The sequence below is a fragment of the Podarcis tiliguerta genome (assembly GCF_965153285.1).
Source record: "Podarcis tiliguerta genome assembly, chromosome: 2".
Classification (NCBI taxonomy): Eukaryota; Metazoa; Chordata; class Lepidosauria; order Squamata; family Lacertidae; genus Podarcis; species Podarcis tiliguerta.
Window position 1 is genome coordinate 89,619,398 of NC_139535.1, and position 18,134 is coordinate 89,637,531.

General features: G+C 48.0%; 1 protein-coding gene and 1 long non-coding RNA gene across 3 annotated transcripts in view; one reads left to right on the forward strand and one right to left on the reverse strand.

Annotated features, from left to right (window-relative positions):
- Nucleotides 1-18,134, reverse strand: part of LOC310672584 (polycystin-1-like) — a 69,051-nt gene that overhangs the window by 26,365 nt on the left and 24,552 nt on the right. For both annotated transcript variants that reach the window (XR_014508671.1, XM_083429991.1), the window contains exons 16-27: nt 17,637-17,773; nt 12,963-16,630; nt 11,929-12,084; nt 10,114-10,251; nt 9,721-10,003; nt 9,094-9,325; nt 8,006-8,165; nt 7,246-7,386; nt 5,675-5,816; nt 3,888-4,493; nt 3,521-3,680; nt 1,298-1,556 (exon numbers count right to left, since the gene is read on the reverse strand). Coding sequence is in view for 1 of the 2 variants with exons in the window: in XM_083429991.1 (XP_083286117.1) it covers nt 1,298-1,556; nt 3,521-3,680; nt 3,888-4,493; nt 5,675-5,816; nt 7,246-7,386; nt 8,006-8,165; nt 9,094-9,325; nt 9,721-10,003; nt 10,114-10,251; nt 11,929-12,084; nt 12,963-16,630; nt 17,637-17,773 (6,082 nt within the window). In the remaining variant the exon portion in view is untranslated. The remainder of the gene's footprint in view (nt 1-1,297; nt 1,557-3,520; nt 3,681-3,887; nt 4,494-5,674; nt 5,817-7,245; nt 7,387-8,005; nt 8,166-9,093; nt 9,326-9,720; nt 10,004-10,113; nt 10,252-11,928; nt 12,085-12,962; nt 16,631-17,636; nt 17,774-18,134) is intronic.
- On the forward strand, nt 15,182-17,650 carry LOC310672644. Its single transcript, XR_014508703.1, has 3 exons — nt 15,182-15,279; nt 16,127-16,218; nt 17,567-17,650. It is a non-coding gene; the product is annotated as an uncharacterized lncRNA (long non-coding RNA).

Here is an 18,134-nt window from a genome sequence, read left to right on the forward strand (position 1 = left end):
TTGTCTTTTTAGATAGTTTCATTCTTCTTTGAAGTCACAGTTGTCCTTATCTCGAAGTTTGTATGTCAGTTTAGCCAGTTCTGCATAGACCTTTATTTATATATTTGGGCACTTAATATACCACTCACATTTAAACAAATCTCTACATGGTTTACACACCACGCAATTCAACAGGAGTGAAATGCACCGCACCATCCTGCCCTCCCTCCCCAAGCCATCCCTTGCTTTGCTGATCTCACATTAAAGCCAAGCAGATGATGCTTCTTATCCATACTCTAAAGGAGACAAGGCTTTCTGTTTCCAAGTCATTGTGGACCATGCATTACAATATAAAGGTAAAGGTACCCCTGCCCGTACGGGCCAGTCTTGACAGACTCTAGGGTTGTGCGCCCATCTCACTCAAGTGGCCGAGGGCCAGCGCTGTCCGGAGACACTTCCGGGTCACGTGGCCAGCGTGACATCGCTGCTCTGGCGAGCCAGCGCAGCACACGGAAACGCCGTTTACCTTCCCGCTAGTAAGCGGTCCCTATTTATCTACTTGCACCCGGGAGTGCTTTCGAACTGCTAGGTTGGCAGGCGCTGGGACCGAACAGCGGGAGCGCACCCCGCCACGGGGATTCGAACCACCGACCTTTCGATTGGCAAGCCGTAGGCGCTGAGGCTTTAACCCACAGCGCCACCCGTGTCCCTGCATTATAATATATCAGGCCACAAAAGCTGCAACGTAACTGTTTGTTTTCTGCTACTCTAATAGGCTGCACATATGTTTGATCTTCCAAGCTCCACAATTATTATTATTATTATTATTATTATTATTATTATTAAATGTATCCTGCAGGTGTTTTATTTAATTGCTTCATTGTGTGCTTCATTGGTCATCCTAATGGATGTTACGTCACTTCATGCTTGACACCTGAAGTTTGTTGTGTTTTGGGAAAACCGATTAAACAGCTTGTGATGCGCACACAACTCATACCAGCCACAGGTGGTAGCTCACGGGTACCCCAGGTAGTAGCACCACAGGTAGTACCACGAGTAAAGAATATATAAAATCCTGGGCATTTTGGCTTGCTTGCCTGGGACTGCCAAAACAGCATTTGGTGGGTCTCTCTATACATGGCTGGAGCCTGATATTCAGTGAGGAGGATCCCAAGTAGCAGAGGCCTGGAATATCCTCCCCATTAGGGCCATGCATATCTCAAGGAGATCAATGTTAACAAGATGTTGCCCACCGACTGATGGGAGCCTTGCCCACTCATCTTCCCTCTGCATGTCTAACTGAAAAGGAAGTTCTTACCGGTGGCAAGAAGACAACACTGTGAAGAGGCACAAAGAGGCTACCCCCAAAGACAGTGAGATGCTCGGTCAGGCAGACAATCTCCTTGGGGCTGGTGGCAGCTGTTGGGGTCACTCCATCTGCACTCCACTGCATGCTGGGGAAATGGAAGTACTGGCAAAGGCTGGCAAAAACAGAGACGCTGGCGCGGACGGGAGAATGCCAGAAGTGACTGGTGATGTTGATGTAGTATTCCTGATGAGTCGCATTGAGATGGTGACTGGATGGAAGAGGTCGACAGCCACAAAATTAGCACAAGTGCATAACAGTGAAGCATCTGTAGCTACCTCTGGATTAACTAACACTACAGAGAATGTAAATAATCTCTGCAGCTTTGATCCGATGGGACAAGGAGCACTGCCCCAAGGAGAACATGCTTTCATGTCCTTTGAATGATCGATATGAGACAAGTATCTGCTCAGAAGCAGGACCGGATTTAGGTTTGATGAGCTACTGAAGGTAATGGGGTCCTTTATATGTCCAGCTGTCCTTTGTCAACAACAAATTGTCACTGTTTTTTGTGTTGAATATATGCTATAGGGTAATTTATGGACCTAATAGGTATCTAAAGCCATTTGCACATAACAAAATATGTATTTTATCAAAGCAATTGTTGAACTGAAATACAATTACAGGATCAGGTTTAAGGTGCTGCTTTTAACCTTTAAAGCCCTAAACAGCCTAGGACCCTCGTACCTATGGGACCGCCTCTCCTGGTATTCCCCATGGAGGACCTTACGGTCTGCAAATAACAACACCCTGAAGATTCCAAGCCCCAGGGAGATTAGACTGACCTTGACCAGAGCCAGGGCCTTTTCGGTCATGGCCCCAGCCTGGTGGAATGCTCTCTCACAAGAGACCAGGGCCGCAAGGAGATTTGACATCTTTTTGCAGGGCCTGCAAGACACAACTGTTCCACCAGGCCTTTGGCCAGGGTTCAGTCTGACTCATTTTCTCTTTGTATGAACAAGTACGAAGGAGGTTTCCCAGCCCGCTCACAGGTCCTTATAATATCAGTGGAAATAGTTGGTCCTGGCAAGTATTAACAGATTCAATTTTAACCTGAGGATGGCCATTTGTCCAGTCTAATTTTAATTTTAATTTATTTGAATTAATTTTGGGATGCATTTTAATCGATTGTTTGTTTTTATGTATATTGTGTTTTATATGATGTTAGCCGCTCTGAACCCAGCTCCGGCAGGGGAGGGCGGGAGACAAATAGAATTTATTATTATTATTAATTAAGAAGAAGTATATTAATAGTGAATTTTTTAGGGGGCCCCAAGAGAGTGGGGCCCTAAGCTATAGCTTGTTTAGCTTATACATAAATGCAGCACTGCTCAGAAGTGATCTGACCCTTACAACCAGTGTCATCTGCCATTCTATGCTCAGCGAGCATCTATCTGCACTGGAGACATATTACGAGCGGCTAGTGATGGGCAGGCATTTACTAATGTAGACCAGGCACTCCCCACTTTGGCTCGAAGGCAGTAACAGCAGCTCAAGGAATTGGGAATGGGAACAGCCTCTGGGTTAGACATGCTAGGTCTTGACCTTTAAAGCCCTTTGTGGCTTAGGGCCCTCGTATCTATGGGACTGCCTCTCCTTGTATGCCCTGCAGAGGACCTTAAGGTCCATGGATAACCATAGTTTAGAGGTCCCGGGCCCTAAGGAAGTCACACTATCCTCCACCAGGGGCAGGGCCTTTTCAGTGATGGCTCCGACCTGGTGGAATGCTCTGTCCTATGAGACTAGGGCCCTTCAGGATTTAACCTCCTTCTGTCGGGCCTGTAAGACAGAGCTATTCCGCCTGGCCTTTAATTTGAATTCAGCCTAATCTTTTATTTCCCTTTTCTTCCCTCCCTCTCCCCTTTTATGAAGATCACCCACTCTGAGACCCCACAGCTAATTTTCCCCTGACCTCCTTGCTGGCCCAAGTAGGACCAATTCAGCCAGCTAGCCCCGGGGATTATTTAATTGATTTTTATTGTTATTCATGTTTTTATACTGTATTTTATGCTGCTTTTATAATTAAGTGTTTTAAAGTGTTTTAAATTTGTTGTTAGCCGCCCTGAGCCTGGTTTTTGAACCAGGAAGGGTGGGGTATAAATAAAAAATTATTATTATTATTATGAGAGAATTTGAGAGAGAAAAGGGGTGTCTGGATAGGCAAACAACACTTACAGAGGAGAAATTAAGAGGGTGACATCCCTGCTGCGGTTTTCCTCCAGGCCATTAGAAAAGGCAATTTCCTCCTTCAAGGTGTAGTGGAACTCATTGGGACATGGAGCATTATGTCCGTAAAGATAAAGGGAAGGAACCTTCTCCTGGCTGAAACCAAAGCCTGGGAAGAAAGGATAGGATCGTTTCAGTCCACTTGCACGAGCTACAGAAAATTAAGTATGAAAGGAGAGATAAAACAGGTTTGGAAGAGGAAGTGCCACATTGCTGCTCACCAATGGAGTATGAGGACATTGTGAAAGAAACTCCTGAGTCTCATTACCTGAGCATTCTCCACTATTCCCCTCCCACTTTTCCCTGCCACACTTACCCTCCATCACTGTGAAACTGACATGGACATGTGTCCCTGTCATGTTGCTGCCTGATGCAACTTTCACAGTGAAGTTAACAGAGTCTCCTGGTAGGATGTCCAATAGCGTTTGGGGCAAGTCTTGCAGCTTCTGCTGTCCAGCAGGTAACCGAAGGCTGATGGCTCTCTCCTTAGGCAGGTTGGCAACTGAGATCGGCGCTCCTGCTGGAGTGGTGAACTCCAGAAGCGCAAGGTGGGTGGAAATGGCAGAGTTGGTGTAGTAGTTGAAAGGGAAGGGGTTGATGGCAAGGTCCATGGTGACCTGCACCACCTCCTGGCTTTCTGCCAGCTGTTTGGCAAGCGTCCTGGGCACAGAGAAGAGGCACTCCGCCGAGGGGGCCGTGCACAGCAAATTGCTGGCATCCGCCCTTTTCCCCCGAACATGGATATCGGAGATGGAGAGTGACAGAGTCTCCTCATTCAGCACTCGGGACTTCATCAAGGACCTCATCAGAGCACGAGTGAGATTGAAAGCCGAGGAGACCCAATTCCTGAGGGTTGGTTCCTTCGACAGGCGGTTGTTCGCCACCATGTGCAGTCTCGTGTCTTCGGTAGTTAACATTATCCCTAGGAGCAACATGATAACATATCAGGAGACACAGTCCTTTATAGCCACTCACTCCCATACCTGTTTTCACAATCTCTCTTCAAGCGATTATGTCTGCTTAATGACCTGAGAGACGGGCCCACTCATAGTAGGTTTTCATTGTGCCTTGAAATATACTTGGAGTCGAGAGTGGATTTCATGCTCTTTATTCAGCTCATAGTGGTGAGGAAGAATGGAAGTTCCCTCAGAATGTCTGCTTTATATACATTATTTACACAATGGGCCCCACGTGATTGGCTAATTCCAGGATTCTCCTGTAGGCCAATCAGGTTGCGGATTCACTTCCACCTGGAGCTGGATTGGGTGGCTCCTGTGGACCAATCAGACTGCTGCATTCTGAATCCTATTGTTCTAGGACCAATCAGACTGCTGCATTTTGGATCCTATTCAGCTCAGTACATAACAGTCTTCTCTGACAAGTCTGCCAGGAAAGGTAGCTTTTCCTTCATACCAACTGCACACAAAAAATAATAAAAAATAAGGAAAACAAAAAAGGCCAGAATTTTTTAAGTAGCTCCCAGAAATCCATGTGCATATGGTCTGCAAGCGACCTTTGCTTAGCATGAGTGTCATGGCCATTGTTCACTGTTGCTATGTAATGTAATGATACGACTTAGGTATTTGACTTTTTGGAGTCAGCCCTTGGCATTGATAAGGAAAACAGATTCTTATCCTTTCTTTAAGGGGCAGCATGAGAACAAAGGCAAAGGATTAAAGGAAGCCATGGGGGAAATTTCTTATTAAGAGTTGGTAGGAGAATAAGTTGTTTATACACAACAGGAATATAATGTGGGAATATTCTTGGAAAGAAGCTACGCCAGGAGGAACTTCTGTCCACTTTTTCCCTTCTGCACTATTATGAACAATTTGATGAGTAGAGGGGAAGACAGGCCATGGGTATAACATAGCTTGGCCTGAGGTTTTATTAACCTACAAAGCCCACCCTACTCCTTTAGGTTTGTGGTGCCATTTTAAAAATCTAAATAAAGGAAGCCAGCAAGTTGTTGTGCTTCTGTTAGCTGCAGGGGCTAGAAAGGGGAGGACCAGGGGCAGGAGTGGAGACAGAGACTGAATCGCAGCTCCAGAGCAGCCCAAGTGCTACCCCTGTAGTTATGGCAGTCGTCTGCCCTTTGTTGCCTACCCAGGATTGCCAAGATGCTGTTGCCAGCGGAGGCGGGGGTTTCGTGACCTTCTTTTGTCTCGCTGTGGATAACTTGGATCATTCTCTTGGCAGCTTCCAGCATTTGCGTACGAGATCCAAGGCTGAGCTCTTCTGGGAATGCCTGGTGTTGCAGGGGGGAAAGAGGACTTATTCACTGCTTGCCCAAACACACAATTGCTCTCTTTGAAAGGACACATCACGTGAGCCTCCTGCTCCCCCAGACCCCATTAGTTTCCTTCCATCACTCAGAATGATTTATTTGTTTGTTGCATACTAAAATCAATCAATCAATCAATAAGGCTCTAGGCATCTTACAGACAGGGTTGTATCCCATGGGACTTCCCCTTCCTCTCTTTCTCTGCTCATGAAATCTGTGTGTGTCAATGTGTACATGTGTGCAGGTGAGAGGAGAAGAGGGGAGAAGTTGCATTGCACAAGCAGATGTCTGCTGCATGAGCAGAATGGCAGCACTGGCAACAACCAAGAAAGATAAGATGCTGCGAGAGGCAGATGGTTGCTCTTACTCTGATATATTTTTCTCTTCTGCTTAAGGAAAGAGAGAAAGCTCCTGAGATGGACAATGGTATGTCAAAACTAACAGCTCAGCTTTAGCTTGTGAGGGAGGGAGGAGAAATTCAGCATTTAAAGCTGAATCCATCTAATCCACACTTTCTAGAACAATATGCAAACTGAAACACAAATATCCTAAATTCACAGTTATCCAAATTTTGTGATGCACTTCTCCAAAGAGTGTTTACAAAAATGGATATCTATGGGGAAAGTGTACATAAACATGAATATGTCTCTGAAAACAACATATGAAACTGCATTAAATTAGGGAATGCATCTTGCAAAAATGTGCACAGTCAAAACTACAAATATAAATGTGTTTATTGGGAGAAATTCACACTAAGGGCTAATCCGGACTGCCTCTTGCCTCTCTGCTTTCCTCTGGGGAAATCTGCTCTTTAGCACTCAGCTGGAGCAAACAGCAATTGTCAGCTGGGATAGCTCAGTCGATAAAGCATAAGACTCCTAAGGTTGTAGGTTCGGGCCCCACGTTGGGCAAAAGATTCCAGGGACTAGGCGAGTCTGGTGGTCCCTTCAAACTCTACAATTCTATGATTCTATGTTCTAATTTAGAGCTAAAGAGTGGGGTTTTCCTGGGAAATGAGGGGGTCAAGCAGAAAACCACTCGGCCTCGTGCTTTCTAGGCGTGCGGCAAGCAGAAGTGTGGCTGAGACCCTAAGATACAGAGGAATTATCATGCATCACTTTGGGGATATATCACAAAAGGCTGCAGAATGTGAAAAACCTGAATTTAAGATTGGGAAACCAACAAATCCTTTTATATCACTAGCTCTAGCACAGATTTTTTGGGGAGGGTATTACTATGAAAGGACAGCAGATAGTCTGCTAATCAGCCTATTGTTATATTTACTGCCATTTGGATTTTCTGCCGCAGGGTCCCAAACATTGTGGGTCATCATTGCAACACCTTCTCTGACTCCGACAGAGCAAGGACAAAACATCTGCTGGAGGAATCCTACCACACAAGCCCTCAGTGCAGCACTAAGCTGAGCAACATCCTTCACACTGGAGATATTCAGGGAGGCCAGAGCTGCTGTGACATTGCTGCGGATGGAGATGCGGTCCCTCAGCTCCTTCATGCTATACCCTCTTCCAAAGTCCTGGGAAAAAACAACATGTGGTCAAATCACCTCTGCTAGAACAGAATACTGCCAAAAAGAAAAAGAAAACCTGCCCAAATGGAGATGATGTACAGTGGTGCCTCAGGTTATATACGCTTCAGGTTATATATGCTTCAGATTACAGACTCCGCTCATCCAGAAATAGTATCTTGGGTTAAGAACTTTGCTTCAGGATGAGAACAGAAATCGCACAGCTTCAGCGCAGGAGGCCCCATTAGCTAAAGTGGTACCTCAGGTTAGGAACAGTTTCAGGTTAAGAACGGACCTCCAGAATTAATTAAGTTCTTAACCTGTGGTACCACTGTACAATATCACTGTCTGGCACCAAGTTCACTCCATCCCCCCAAAGCTAAGGTGAGTGTGTCTTCGACTGGCACCTAAGTGTTAACAAAGAAACAGGCAAGTGTGAACGGCGGGAATGCCACAACTGGGGTGTCACGGTGGAGAACACCCTTTTTCCTAACTCTGCACAACAGATCCTAGCTGTGGATGGGACCGTGAGCAGGGCCTCCCTTGAGAATCTCAAGTTCCTGGTTGTGCAGGCATTGTTAACCTGTATGCGGATGTAAAGCGTTCTCCCCCACCAGCAAGTGCTTACGTGATTCAGCAGGCTTATGAGAGCCAAGGAGTACGGAATCACCTCCTGTGGGTTTCCTTGCTGGACCACACCCCACAGCTCCGACTGGCTCTTCTTCTTCAACCAGCTGGTTATGGTTTTGAATCCTGAAGGGAGTTCAGGCATGGTGAGAGTCAGGGTTCTGAAAGGGAGAGCGGACACACTTTGCAAATACACTTTGTAAGTGCAAACACACTTTGCAAGCATCCCCCCTCCTCCCTGCCCGTGCAAGCCACTCTTGGAAAGGTTTTGCTACCATCCTCAAGTACTGAATGCCATAAAGGTAAAGGGACCCCTGACCATTAGGTCTAGTTGTGACTGACTCTGGGGTTGCAGCGTTCGTCTTGCTTTACTGGCCAAGAGAGCCGGCGTACAGCTTCCAGGTCATGTGGCCAGCATGACTAAGCCGTTTCTGGCGAACCAGAGCAGCGCATGGAAACACTGTTTACCTTCCCGCCGGAGCGGTACTTATTTATCTACTGCTAGGTTGGAAGGAGCAGGGACCGAGCAACAGGAGTTCACCGCGTGGCAGGGATTCGTACCGCCGACCTTCTGATCGGCAAGCCCTAGGCTCTGTGGTTTAACCCACAGCGCCACCCGCATCCCTCTGAATGCCATAGTAACCTCATAATCAGGAACAGAACTGTCCTCAAGGAAGTAACACAATGACTGCAGCTTTATTCTCTCTCCAGGTAGAAATAAGCCTTGCAAAAGCAACACTGTCTGCCAGTGGCAGTGCTGTGCTGCCTCCTTCTTGACAGCAGCATCACTGCCATTTCCTAGAACAGTACAGGGGGCAGATGCTAGCAAGGTTAGGGCTGTGTGGGTGTGCTGGAGGGAGTGCCAGATTGGCTCTGCTTGTGCATCAACGCAGCCCAGGCTTTGCCACCCTCCCCACATACTGTCCTGGCAAGTGGCAGTGATTCCACTGTTAGGACAAAGGCACAGCACTTCACAGCACGCCCCAACATGCTGTCTTCTCCTGCCTGTTCTTTTCCTTCCTGAGTCCCTGGAAGTATAAGGCACAGAAATCTCCTGCTCAGCCCATCCCAAAGAGGTCCCACATTTACTGGTTCAATGCCAAGGTCTTTGCTCCCCGTGAATCCTCCAGCTCAACTAGGATGTTGACGCTGGATTGGTTGCCAAGAGCGCCTGCGGGCAAGAAGATGCTGAAGGCAGACTTGACCCCTCGATACAGGCAGGAGTGCCAACAATGGCTGCTGTGAGGGGAGCACATTTCAGCAGTCAGGGTGTAGATCAGCTGCTGCTGCTGCGTTGGGCTGCTGTCCTCATCCATCCAACCTGAAAGAGTCAGAGCAGGAGATGCAGAAGGATATCGGATGGAGGAGGTGTAAAGGTATACATCACTTCAGCTTGGTCAGATGAGAATATAAATCAATCTGGCTCCAACACAGCTGTATATGCCTGAGCCATGAATGAATCCCATGCAATGCTAGTCTATGTCTATACTCACACACATATACACACGTAAGTTACTGTCTAGTGGTCTGGCAGGCAAAATTACACATGACCTAGGTACCTACGGAGCCTAAGTGACAAGACTGCCCTCCCTGCCTGCAGCTTCCACAAAAGTGGAGCTCAAACAGTTTCCAAAGGACAGCTCCTTGAGATGCAGCTGTTCCAGTTCTTTAACGGCACAGAGATCCCCACTGGGGAAATCTTGTTGCGTTACGTACCCATGCACTGAAATCTAACCGGCGTCTCCAAGATGTAGATATCGTTTTCCGGTCTCAGAATGCAGAGCCCTCCCCTGGGTGGGTGGTTTGGGGTGAGGGTGATGCCGGCTTCTCCCCAGAGCTGTCCTCTAGGCTGAGTGACCAAAACGGTGAAAGTGTAGTTCACTCCATCCTGCAGGACCCCCTGCCTGATCACCAGGTCCCGATTGGAGTCCCCAGTGGAAGTGGTCACATTGTCCAAGGTCAAAGGCTGGCCATCAGAACTCCGAGCTCTCCAGCTGTACTGCAAGGGCCAGACAGCGCAGATTACGATACATCAGAACGGCGCCTCTTTTTAAGCGCAACTAAACCCCCGCTGCTCTATAGCCCTGGAATCAGAAGAGAGCATCTCACCAGTGTTCCATTGTCGCAGCTTTCGCACCGTCCAGACAGCGTGACATGGATGCTGCTGCTGACCTCGTAGCTTGACAAAGCACTGCAGGAACGGCACTCCAGGGTCACAGGCAGGATCTGGCTAGATGCGATCAAAACCTGCCAGCAGACACCTGAGTCAATATTAAAGTCAGCCCCAAATCAAGACACAGTGGGCTAGCTGGTATAAATGGAGCAACGCGACCCTACGGAAGAGGAGCAAGATGTCCAGCAAAGCCACTTCCGAGATGGGGAGGAGGTGGGGTTGCGGGCCCACCCCCTCCCTATGCACACGGGGCTGGTTTACAGCCCCCGCGAGAGTAGGGGAATCCTCGGGCGCGTCATTGCCCCAGCCTGCCAATTGGCGGGCCAGGGAGGCGTGGCCTAGAACATTTAAGGCTGACGCTCCCGGGGACTTTCATCTCTTCCCCGTTCCAGCTGCTTCGGTTTCCCACCCCACCTTCCCGTAGGTTTTAGCTCTCCGACCTTGCTATGGACTCCGGTTGGTCGCTGCAAGGGGCCTGGTAGGAATTTTTCCACTTGGCAAATTCACCAGCCATTTGGTTTTTTCACCTACCTCCTAGCGAACGTCACAACTTTCCTGGTATTGGTGGTTAGGCATTGGCAGAGGTATTGTTATGCAAATGAAGGGGGGAAGGAAGCACCATCACCTTCCCCCATAGCAAAGGGTAGTCCGGTAAAGGACTCCAGGGGGCGTTGCCCTGTCCGAAGCCTATGGAGGTGTGGGCCTAAGGCATGCCCCCGAGCAGTGACACCCAGGGGATCCTAGTTGGCTTCAGCAGGACTTCAGCAGGACTCCCCCGACTGGTGGTTAATCCTTCCAGGTCTTCATGCAACTGGGATGAAGCCAGGTAGTCAATAGGAACCAATGCCTAAGGCCAATACCTCTCAATTCCTGTAATCAATAAAGTTGTGGCCTTTTATGCCCATTAACCTTAAATAAAGTGTCCTGTGTCTTCATTTCACAAGGGGGGAGGGGACTTGCCACGCAATGGAGGAGTCACTTGGACTTCTCCCAGACAACGTAACAGAACTGTGGTGAAGGGTCCGTCAGAGTGTGGACAAAAGCCAGTAGTGTGTCCAGGGGGTTTGCCCATACTGCACTTGTCCCTGAGCGCTAAATCCCAACATTTGGTCTTGACTGGGCTTGCCAGCTTCATAGCAAGAATATGTGCATTTGAGCATTATTCCAGGGCTCGGTGCTTTCCTTGCCATTTGGCATCCCTACGTACATTGTGTTTCTTTGTCAAAGAGAAAAGAAGAGGTCATTCAGCAAGGCAGTCTTTGATCTATGTCTTTGGTACAAGAAGACAGGAACTAACTGTCCAAGTCAGCTGGGAGGGATCACTCCCCTTCAGGAACTCCCTAGTGCAGCTGAGGGGGCTGGATGGAGCGGCTTGCATTTGGACTGTGTTCTGTGGAAAGAAAGAAAAAGCTCTGTTTTTAAGCAGAACTTTCTCTTTCTTTCTTTCTTTCTTTCTTTCTTTCTTTCTTTCTTTCTTTCCTTCCTTCCTTCCTTCCTTCCTTCCTTCCAGAGGAAGTGTTTTGGCTACAAGGCACTTTTACACAGAGGGTAAAATGTTTCACTTTTATAAGCATTTCCCCCTCACTTCAAAAAGACTCCCTATAAGCAACCATCAGCGACTGCCACATATTTGTCCTACACTACATGCTCACTGTGTCCGTCTGTCTATGTCCGTCTGTTTCTGTCAATTTATATGTGGGGAAGTCAGAGTGGCCACATGAGACTAGAGAAGGTAATAAAGCCAAGCTCACCGTCTGTGTCACCCAAGCAGGATCTTTACCAGGCTTCCTCACAGTAAGGTTGAAGTGGTAAGTTGCTCCTGGATTCAGCACGGAGTGTGGGACAACCACTCTGTCCAGGCCTGCCATAGCAGGGAAGCCACATAAAGTTGTGGACACATTAGGTGCCTGTGGCAGAGAGAAGTTCAGTTAAGGGCCTTTTGCATTAACTGTTTCAGCTCTGATGCTGAAATTGAGGCTGCTGGGGGGGGAGTGTAAGGGCCCTGGTGAAATCTTATGAAGCAAAAGCTGGCATACAATTTCTACTTTAATTGTATGAGTTGTGAGAGCTGAGCCTGGCTTTATGTTCTGAAGTACCTGAAGACTCCCAGGTTCTCTGCCCCAGTGCCATGGTCCTTTTCCTACCCTTACCCAAAAGTTAGGGCCACTCTGCAGGCCCCTGTAAAGTGAGGCTCAGTCTTCTCTCTCATACAAAAGAAGTGAGAATGGACAAGGGGAATGCTCTCCTGGCTTTTAAAGGGCAGGAAAGCAAAGGAAATAAAACAGGTGGGAGCATACTCAAAGTGCACTGTTGTTTCTTCATTTCCAACTGCTGGAAATTTGGTGCCTTCTGAATTTGACAGAATTTAACATAGAGAGGCACCAAATTCACAAAGTGTTGAATTCAAGCCATGGCCGCAAAGTTTGAATCATCAAGCAACGTGTGATGGTAGGTGATTGACAGGTGGGCAACTCCTCCACACCTGTCAAAGTGGCCTCTGGGGAATCAGTCGCTTCTGGATTTGGCCCTCCAGCAGGATCCTGTTTCACCACCCCTGTATTAAAGCCTTCATATAAAGGAAAACCCACCTTTTCAGGTTATGCTTCTCATTAGTTAATCAGCACCAGGGTTTCCCAAACCTTTTGGACTACAACTCGCATCATCCCTAGCTAGCAGGGTCAGGGATGGTGGGAATTGTAGTTCAAAAACAGCTGGAGACCCTAGTTTGGGAAACCCTGGTCTAAACAATGTGTCTTCTTGCTGCCATTCCAGGTCCTCTTCTTACCTCCCATTGACAGTCCCAGTGGTATGCCAGAGAGGAGTTTCCACCCTTCTCCATATCAGGGTCATATGACTTGCTTCCATCCAGAACCAGATCCATTTTGGCTGTTCCTCTCCTCCAGGATCCTCCTTGGATGACTGGAACTAGCTTGCTGGAAAGCACAGTCAAGTCGCTGCAAGCCATCAGGGCCAAGGGTGTATTCTCCAGAGAGATAGTGAAAAGCAGGCAGTGAGGACCAACATCCAGAGAGAACTTGGGGAGCACAAGGCGAGGGGTTAGCACATCTACATGCGGTAACGAGACTGCATTGGTTTTGGATGGAGCATCACAGCTGCAGCTGTGGAATACCTCCCACCGATACAACGCCCGGTAGGCTGTGCATTGTTTCAAGTCCACATCAGCCTCAAAGTAGGTGGTGTAAGATTTGGAGATCACAGAGAGAGGCTCAACCAGCTTCAGAGTAGGGCTTTCACAGAGCAGCTGCTGCACAGTTACTTTTGACTGGGCTAAGACAAAACTGATGTTGTTGTAGACTCTCACTTCTACCAAAAAATCACCAGCTTGGCAATATTTGTGAAATACTCTCTGATCTCCTTCACTGGTGAAAGTTTCAGTCGAGTCCCCAAAATTCCACTCCATGTGAAGGCTGCTGCCACCAACCGCCATCACGTTAAATGTCACAGTTTGATTGACAAATGTCCTGGTGCCATTGCTGGACAGGTCAACAGTCACTACCGGCACCTCTAACGTTCTTACCACCAGGAGAGTGTCTGCACAGAAAGCATTGGTGGCCTCAATCAGAATGGTTAAATTGTCTTTGCCAGAGGGGGTATACGTCACCTGCTGGCCTGTGACATTATAGTCGGGCAGCCCAGGGAGCCGAAATGCCCAGGAGAAAGCAACGTTCTCTCCAGCTTGCACAGCTGCTCGGAGTGTAAGTTCTTTGTTGGCTTCCAGAATGGGTGGGCAATCATCTAAGAGGTGCAGCCCCTTCACCTTCTCCAAGACCTTCACCATGACAGTATCTGTCTGAGAACTAACGTTGTTGTAAGCAGATGCCAGCACCTGGTGGTCACCTTTCACTGGAAAAGGAAAGTGGAAGATCCCCGCAGGGTTATCCACATGAATCCCCAGCAAGGGGAAGTAGAGGGCAAAGGTCACTCGCGAGCCCTTCAACACAAGCAGCGTAAAAGTAACCTCGTCATCTGTGCACACTGTCCTCTTGTCCACTGTCACAGCCAGTCCAGCCACAGGGTCTTGGACAGAGATGGCACCCAGAGCTGTACTCTCGCTAATGTCATTCCAGACCCGCAGAAACACTCCATAGTCTCCGAACTGCTCAAATCTGTGAGAGATGTTCTGCCCATGGGAGAAGATCAGCTTCTCCTCTTCCCCCCGCTGTAGCTGCCATTCCCATGCAAGGTCAGATCCTGCATCCACCATGCCCAGAAGCTCTACTGAGGTGCCTGACTTCAGGAGGAAAGGTTGCGTGATTCCTGCCACGCTGAAATTTGCCCCAGAAACAGGTTCCTGCACTCTGAGTTCTGTGGAGCCATTGCTGGATCCCAGGGCATTGTAGACTGTGACAAAGACAAGCTTGGAGCCTAGGGTGTTATAGATGTGCGAAAGGGAAGGTGTGGTGGTAAGCAGCAACTGTGCGTCCTCCTGCACCTTCCACTGATAAAGGAGATCTGTTCCCGACACCACAGAAATGTTCAGGTTCACTGGCTTTCCTACTGCAACATTATCAGCGGCCGATTGAACCTTCACACCATGAACTCTCTCCAAGACTTCCAGGGTAAGGCTGGTGGTGACTTCACCTAGTGCATTCCCAGCCTTCACTTCCACCAGGAGTTCCCCACTTGTATTGGGGCAGAATAAGAACAACTGTCCTTCAGAAGTAAACAACAGATGCTTTCCTTTCCAAGCTGCCCAACGGAAGGTGACATTAGAGCCCTGAGCAACCTCGCTGGAGAGAGAGAAGGCTTCCGCAACGGCCACATACTTGTCCTGCACTACATGTTCACTGTGGATTTGCACCCCTTGGACTCTTTCCTGGACCTCTACAGTGACGTTTGCCTTCTCTATGCTCACAGCATTCTCAGCTACGGCAAACACCACAAAGGTGCCAAGAGTGGGGAAAGTGTGAGTGAAAATGGCTGCTCCCTCTTGGAATCCAGTTGTTTCACCAACAGCCCAGCGATAGCGAACACGATCCCCTGCAGCTAAAGAAGATCTGAAGGTGACTTCCTGCCCTGCTTCACTCACTGGTTGCTCAGCATGTAGAGTCAACAGCTTGACTGGAGTAAGCACTGTCATGGTGAGTGTCGCTGTCCTGTGACTGACCAGATTCTCACCCACAACCACGATGGTAAAATCTCCTGCTTTCTTATAGGTGTGGGGGGCTCTTTGACCCACCTGATGAGGTGAGGCGTCTCCAAAGTCCCAGTGAAATGCGGCTGTGGTGTCCCAGCTGACTTCAGCCACAAAGTCGTAGGGAGTGCCCACAGCTAGAAAGATGCCCGTTTCACCACTATGGTGAATGGAGATGGTATTAATGGCCTGCTGAGCTGTGACATTTACCGAGGCATTTTGTTGGCTGACCGTGTTCCACACAGTCACGGTTACCATGTACAACCCAGCCTCCAAGTACACAAATGTGATTTCTGGAGTTTTAGAAGGCACTGGGTCTTCACCGATGCCAAAATCCCAATGGTACCTGTACTGGTGCTGAGGGTCGGGGCCTGGATCTACTTCAGCCAAGAAGGAAAGCGGTTCCTCTAAGGGTACAGCAGACATTGGAGCCAATAGCTTAACTGAGCTGATTTTGTCCTCTACACAAACGGCTAGTTGACGGGAAGCGCTGCTCATTGTTCCATAGACAGTCAGATTCACCTGGTAATTCCCAGCCGCCATGTAGCTGTGAAGGACCGTGGGGTCTCCATGACGAACAGTGGGAGGGCGGCCATCTTGGAAATCCCAGCAGAACATAATCCCTTTAACTGGCCCTGTCACAAAAGCTTGGAACCGGGTCAGCTCCCCACTGGAGAGACAACTAGGAGCCAGGATGCTGCTAATACGCAGTTTGTAAATGTTGGCTATGGTGGATGCCTCGGCATATGCCGCAGCACTGTGAACTGTCACTGTTATTGTGTATTTTCCTTCAGCAGCAAAAATGTGAGAAACAACACCGTGTGACAGATTTCTGTACATGGATCCATCTCCCATGTCGAAAGACCACCTGACATCTGTGCCAGAGGTAACTGTGGCATTGACAACTGTGACTGAACCAAGTTCACTGGGCCCACTGCACACTACGTGCAGGCCCATAATTCCTTCCCTGACAGACACCGATGCCCATGATGTTATGTCACTGAGATTGTTATTGACTCTTAGGGTCACATTATAAATCCCGGCCTTTTCAAAGGAATAGCACACAGTAGAATTTGGTCCCTCCTGTACAGGTGACCCATCGCCGAAGTTCCAGGAATACCATATGCCATAGAGAGAAGGAGAAACCAAGGCCTCAAATCGAGTAATCTCTTTAACCAATGGAGAAGCTGGAGTGGACAGTATGGTCACCAGGGTTATGGGAACAACAGCACAGACTCTGGCCATTTGGTGAACTTCCTCATACTTGTTGAGGGCTTCAGCTCTGACAGTGTAGTCACCTACAGAAATAACGATGAGCACGTATCACTCAGGAGTGGTAATTTTTCAGAAGCTGGATGTTTTTCAATTTATTGCTCATATCTAGGTTTCTCCTTTATGTGTTAATTAAAATACGGGTTCTGCCTAACCTTAGACATACGCAGAATAGACCCGTTGAAATGAATGGACATGAGTTATAGGTCCATTAACATCAATGGGTCTACTCTTGAGTTTGACTAGCATTGGATATTTTAACCCTTAACTATCAGATTCATATCCTGTCTTTCTGTAAGGGGGAACAGAAAGTAAGATACGTAAAATGTACATAATAATCACAACTTGTATATAAAATACAGTGGTACCTCAGGTTAAGAACTTAATTCATTCTGGAGGTCCGTTCTTAACCTGAAACGGTTCTTAACCTGAGGTACCACTTTAGCTAAAGGGGCCTCCCACTGCTGCTGTGCCGCCGGAGCACGATTTCTGTTCTCATCCTGAAGCAAAGTTCTTAACCCGAGGTACTATTTCTGGGTTAGCGGAGTCTGTAACCTGAAGCGTCTGTAACCCGAGGTACCACTGTAGGTATAATTTTAAATCTAACCCTAGAAAAACCACAAAAGCTGTTGAGGTAGATTGAAGTGATTGGCAGGTGACAGCCAATTTAGGTGCAGGGGCCTCAGGTTCCCCGCGGCTGCCAGACAGCAGGAAAGCTCCTTCCTCACTTTACAGTGCACCTCATTAGCTTTGCTTCCCTTCCCATAGGAGTGTTCCTGCCTTGGTGTCAATCTCCTATTATGCTTTTGTCTCACCTGTTCTCTTCTGGTTTCCTAGGTTTCAACCTGCTGATGGTTAGTCAGCCTGTCCTGGCACCTATTTTCCCACACCAATTTTAACCTCTCTCCACATAGCTCTCTCAGCTGCTATCTTCTCATCCATCTATTCTCCCTTCATTTCAGGGAGAAAGGCGTGACTTGAAGCTCCTTGAGCTCCCTAAGTTATCTCCTAGTATCAAACCCATCTTCCCACCTGGCTGAATAAAGGCATGGGTCACCCTTGCTGACACTTGAACTCGTTCTGTCTGTGGATCTGGTCGTGGCAGCTGAGCATCGTAAGGAGGAGCCAGGTTGGTCTCTGCCTCTGGGCTGCCATCACCAAAATTCCACCTGCAAACAGAAATACAGACCACAGATAATGCATTGGATATACTGTGGGTAACCGGCAGAGGTCACAATGAGAGCGGCAGTGTTTCCTAAAGCATCTGCACAAAGTGACAATTTGACACAGAATTTCTACCAGTGATGCCTGTTGACCTGCCTGTCTGTGAACAAAGGAAATCTGAAGGGAGACTCCAGCATGAAACTCTCTGAATTACATTTTATCAGGAATTCAGTTCTACCATCTGTGACTTGAATCAAGATATTTATCACACTATATGTGTTTGCTAACTTACCAAGGCCAGGAAGTTTCTGTTATCACCAACACAGCTATCCTAATTGCCACTTTAACTGTTTTATTTGATGTGAT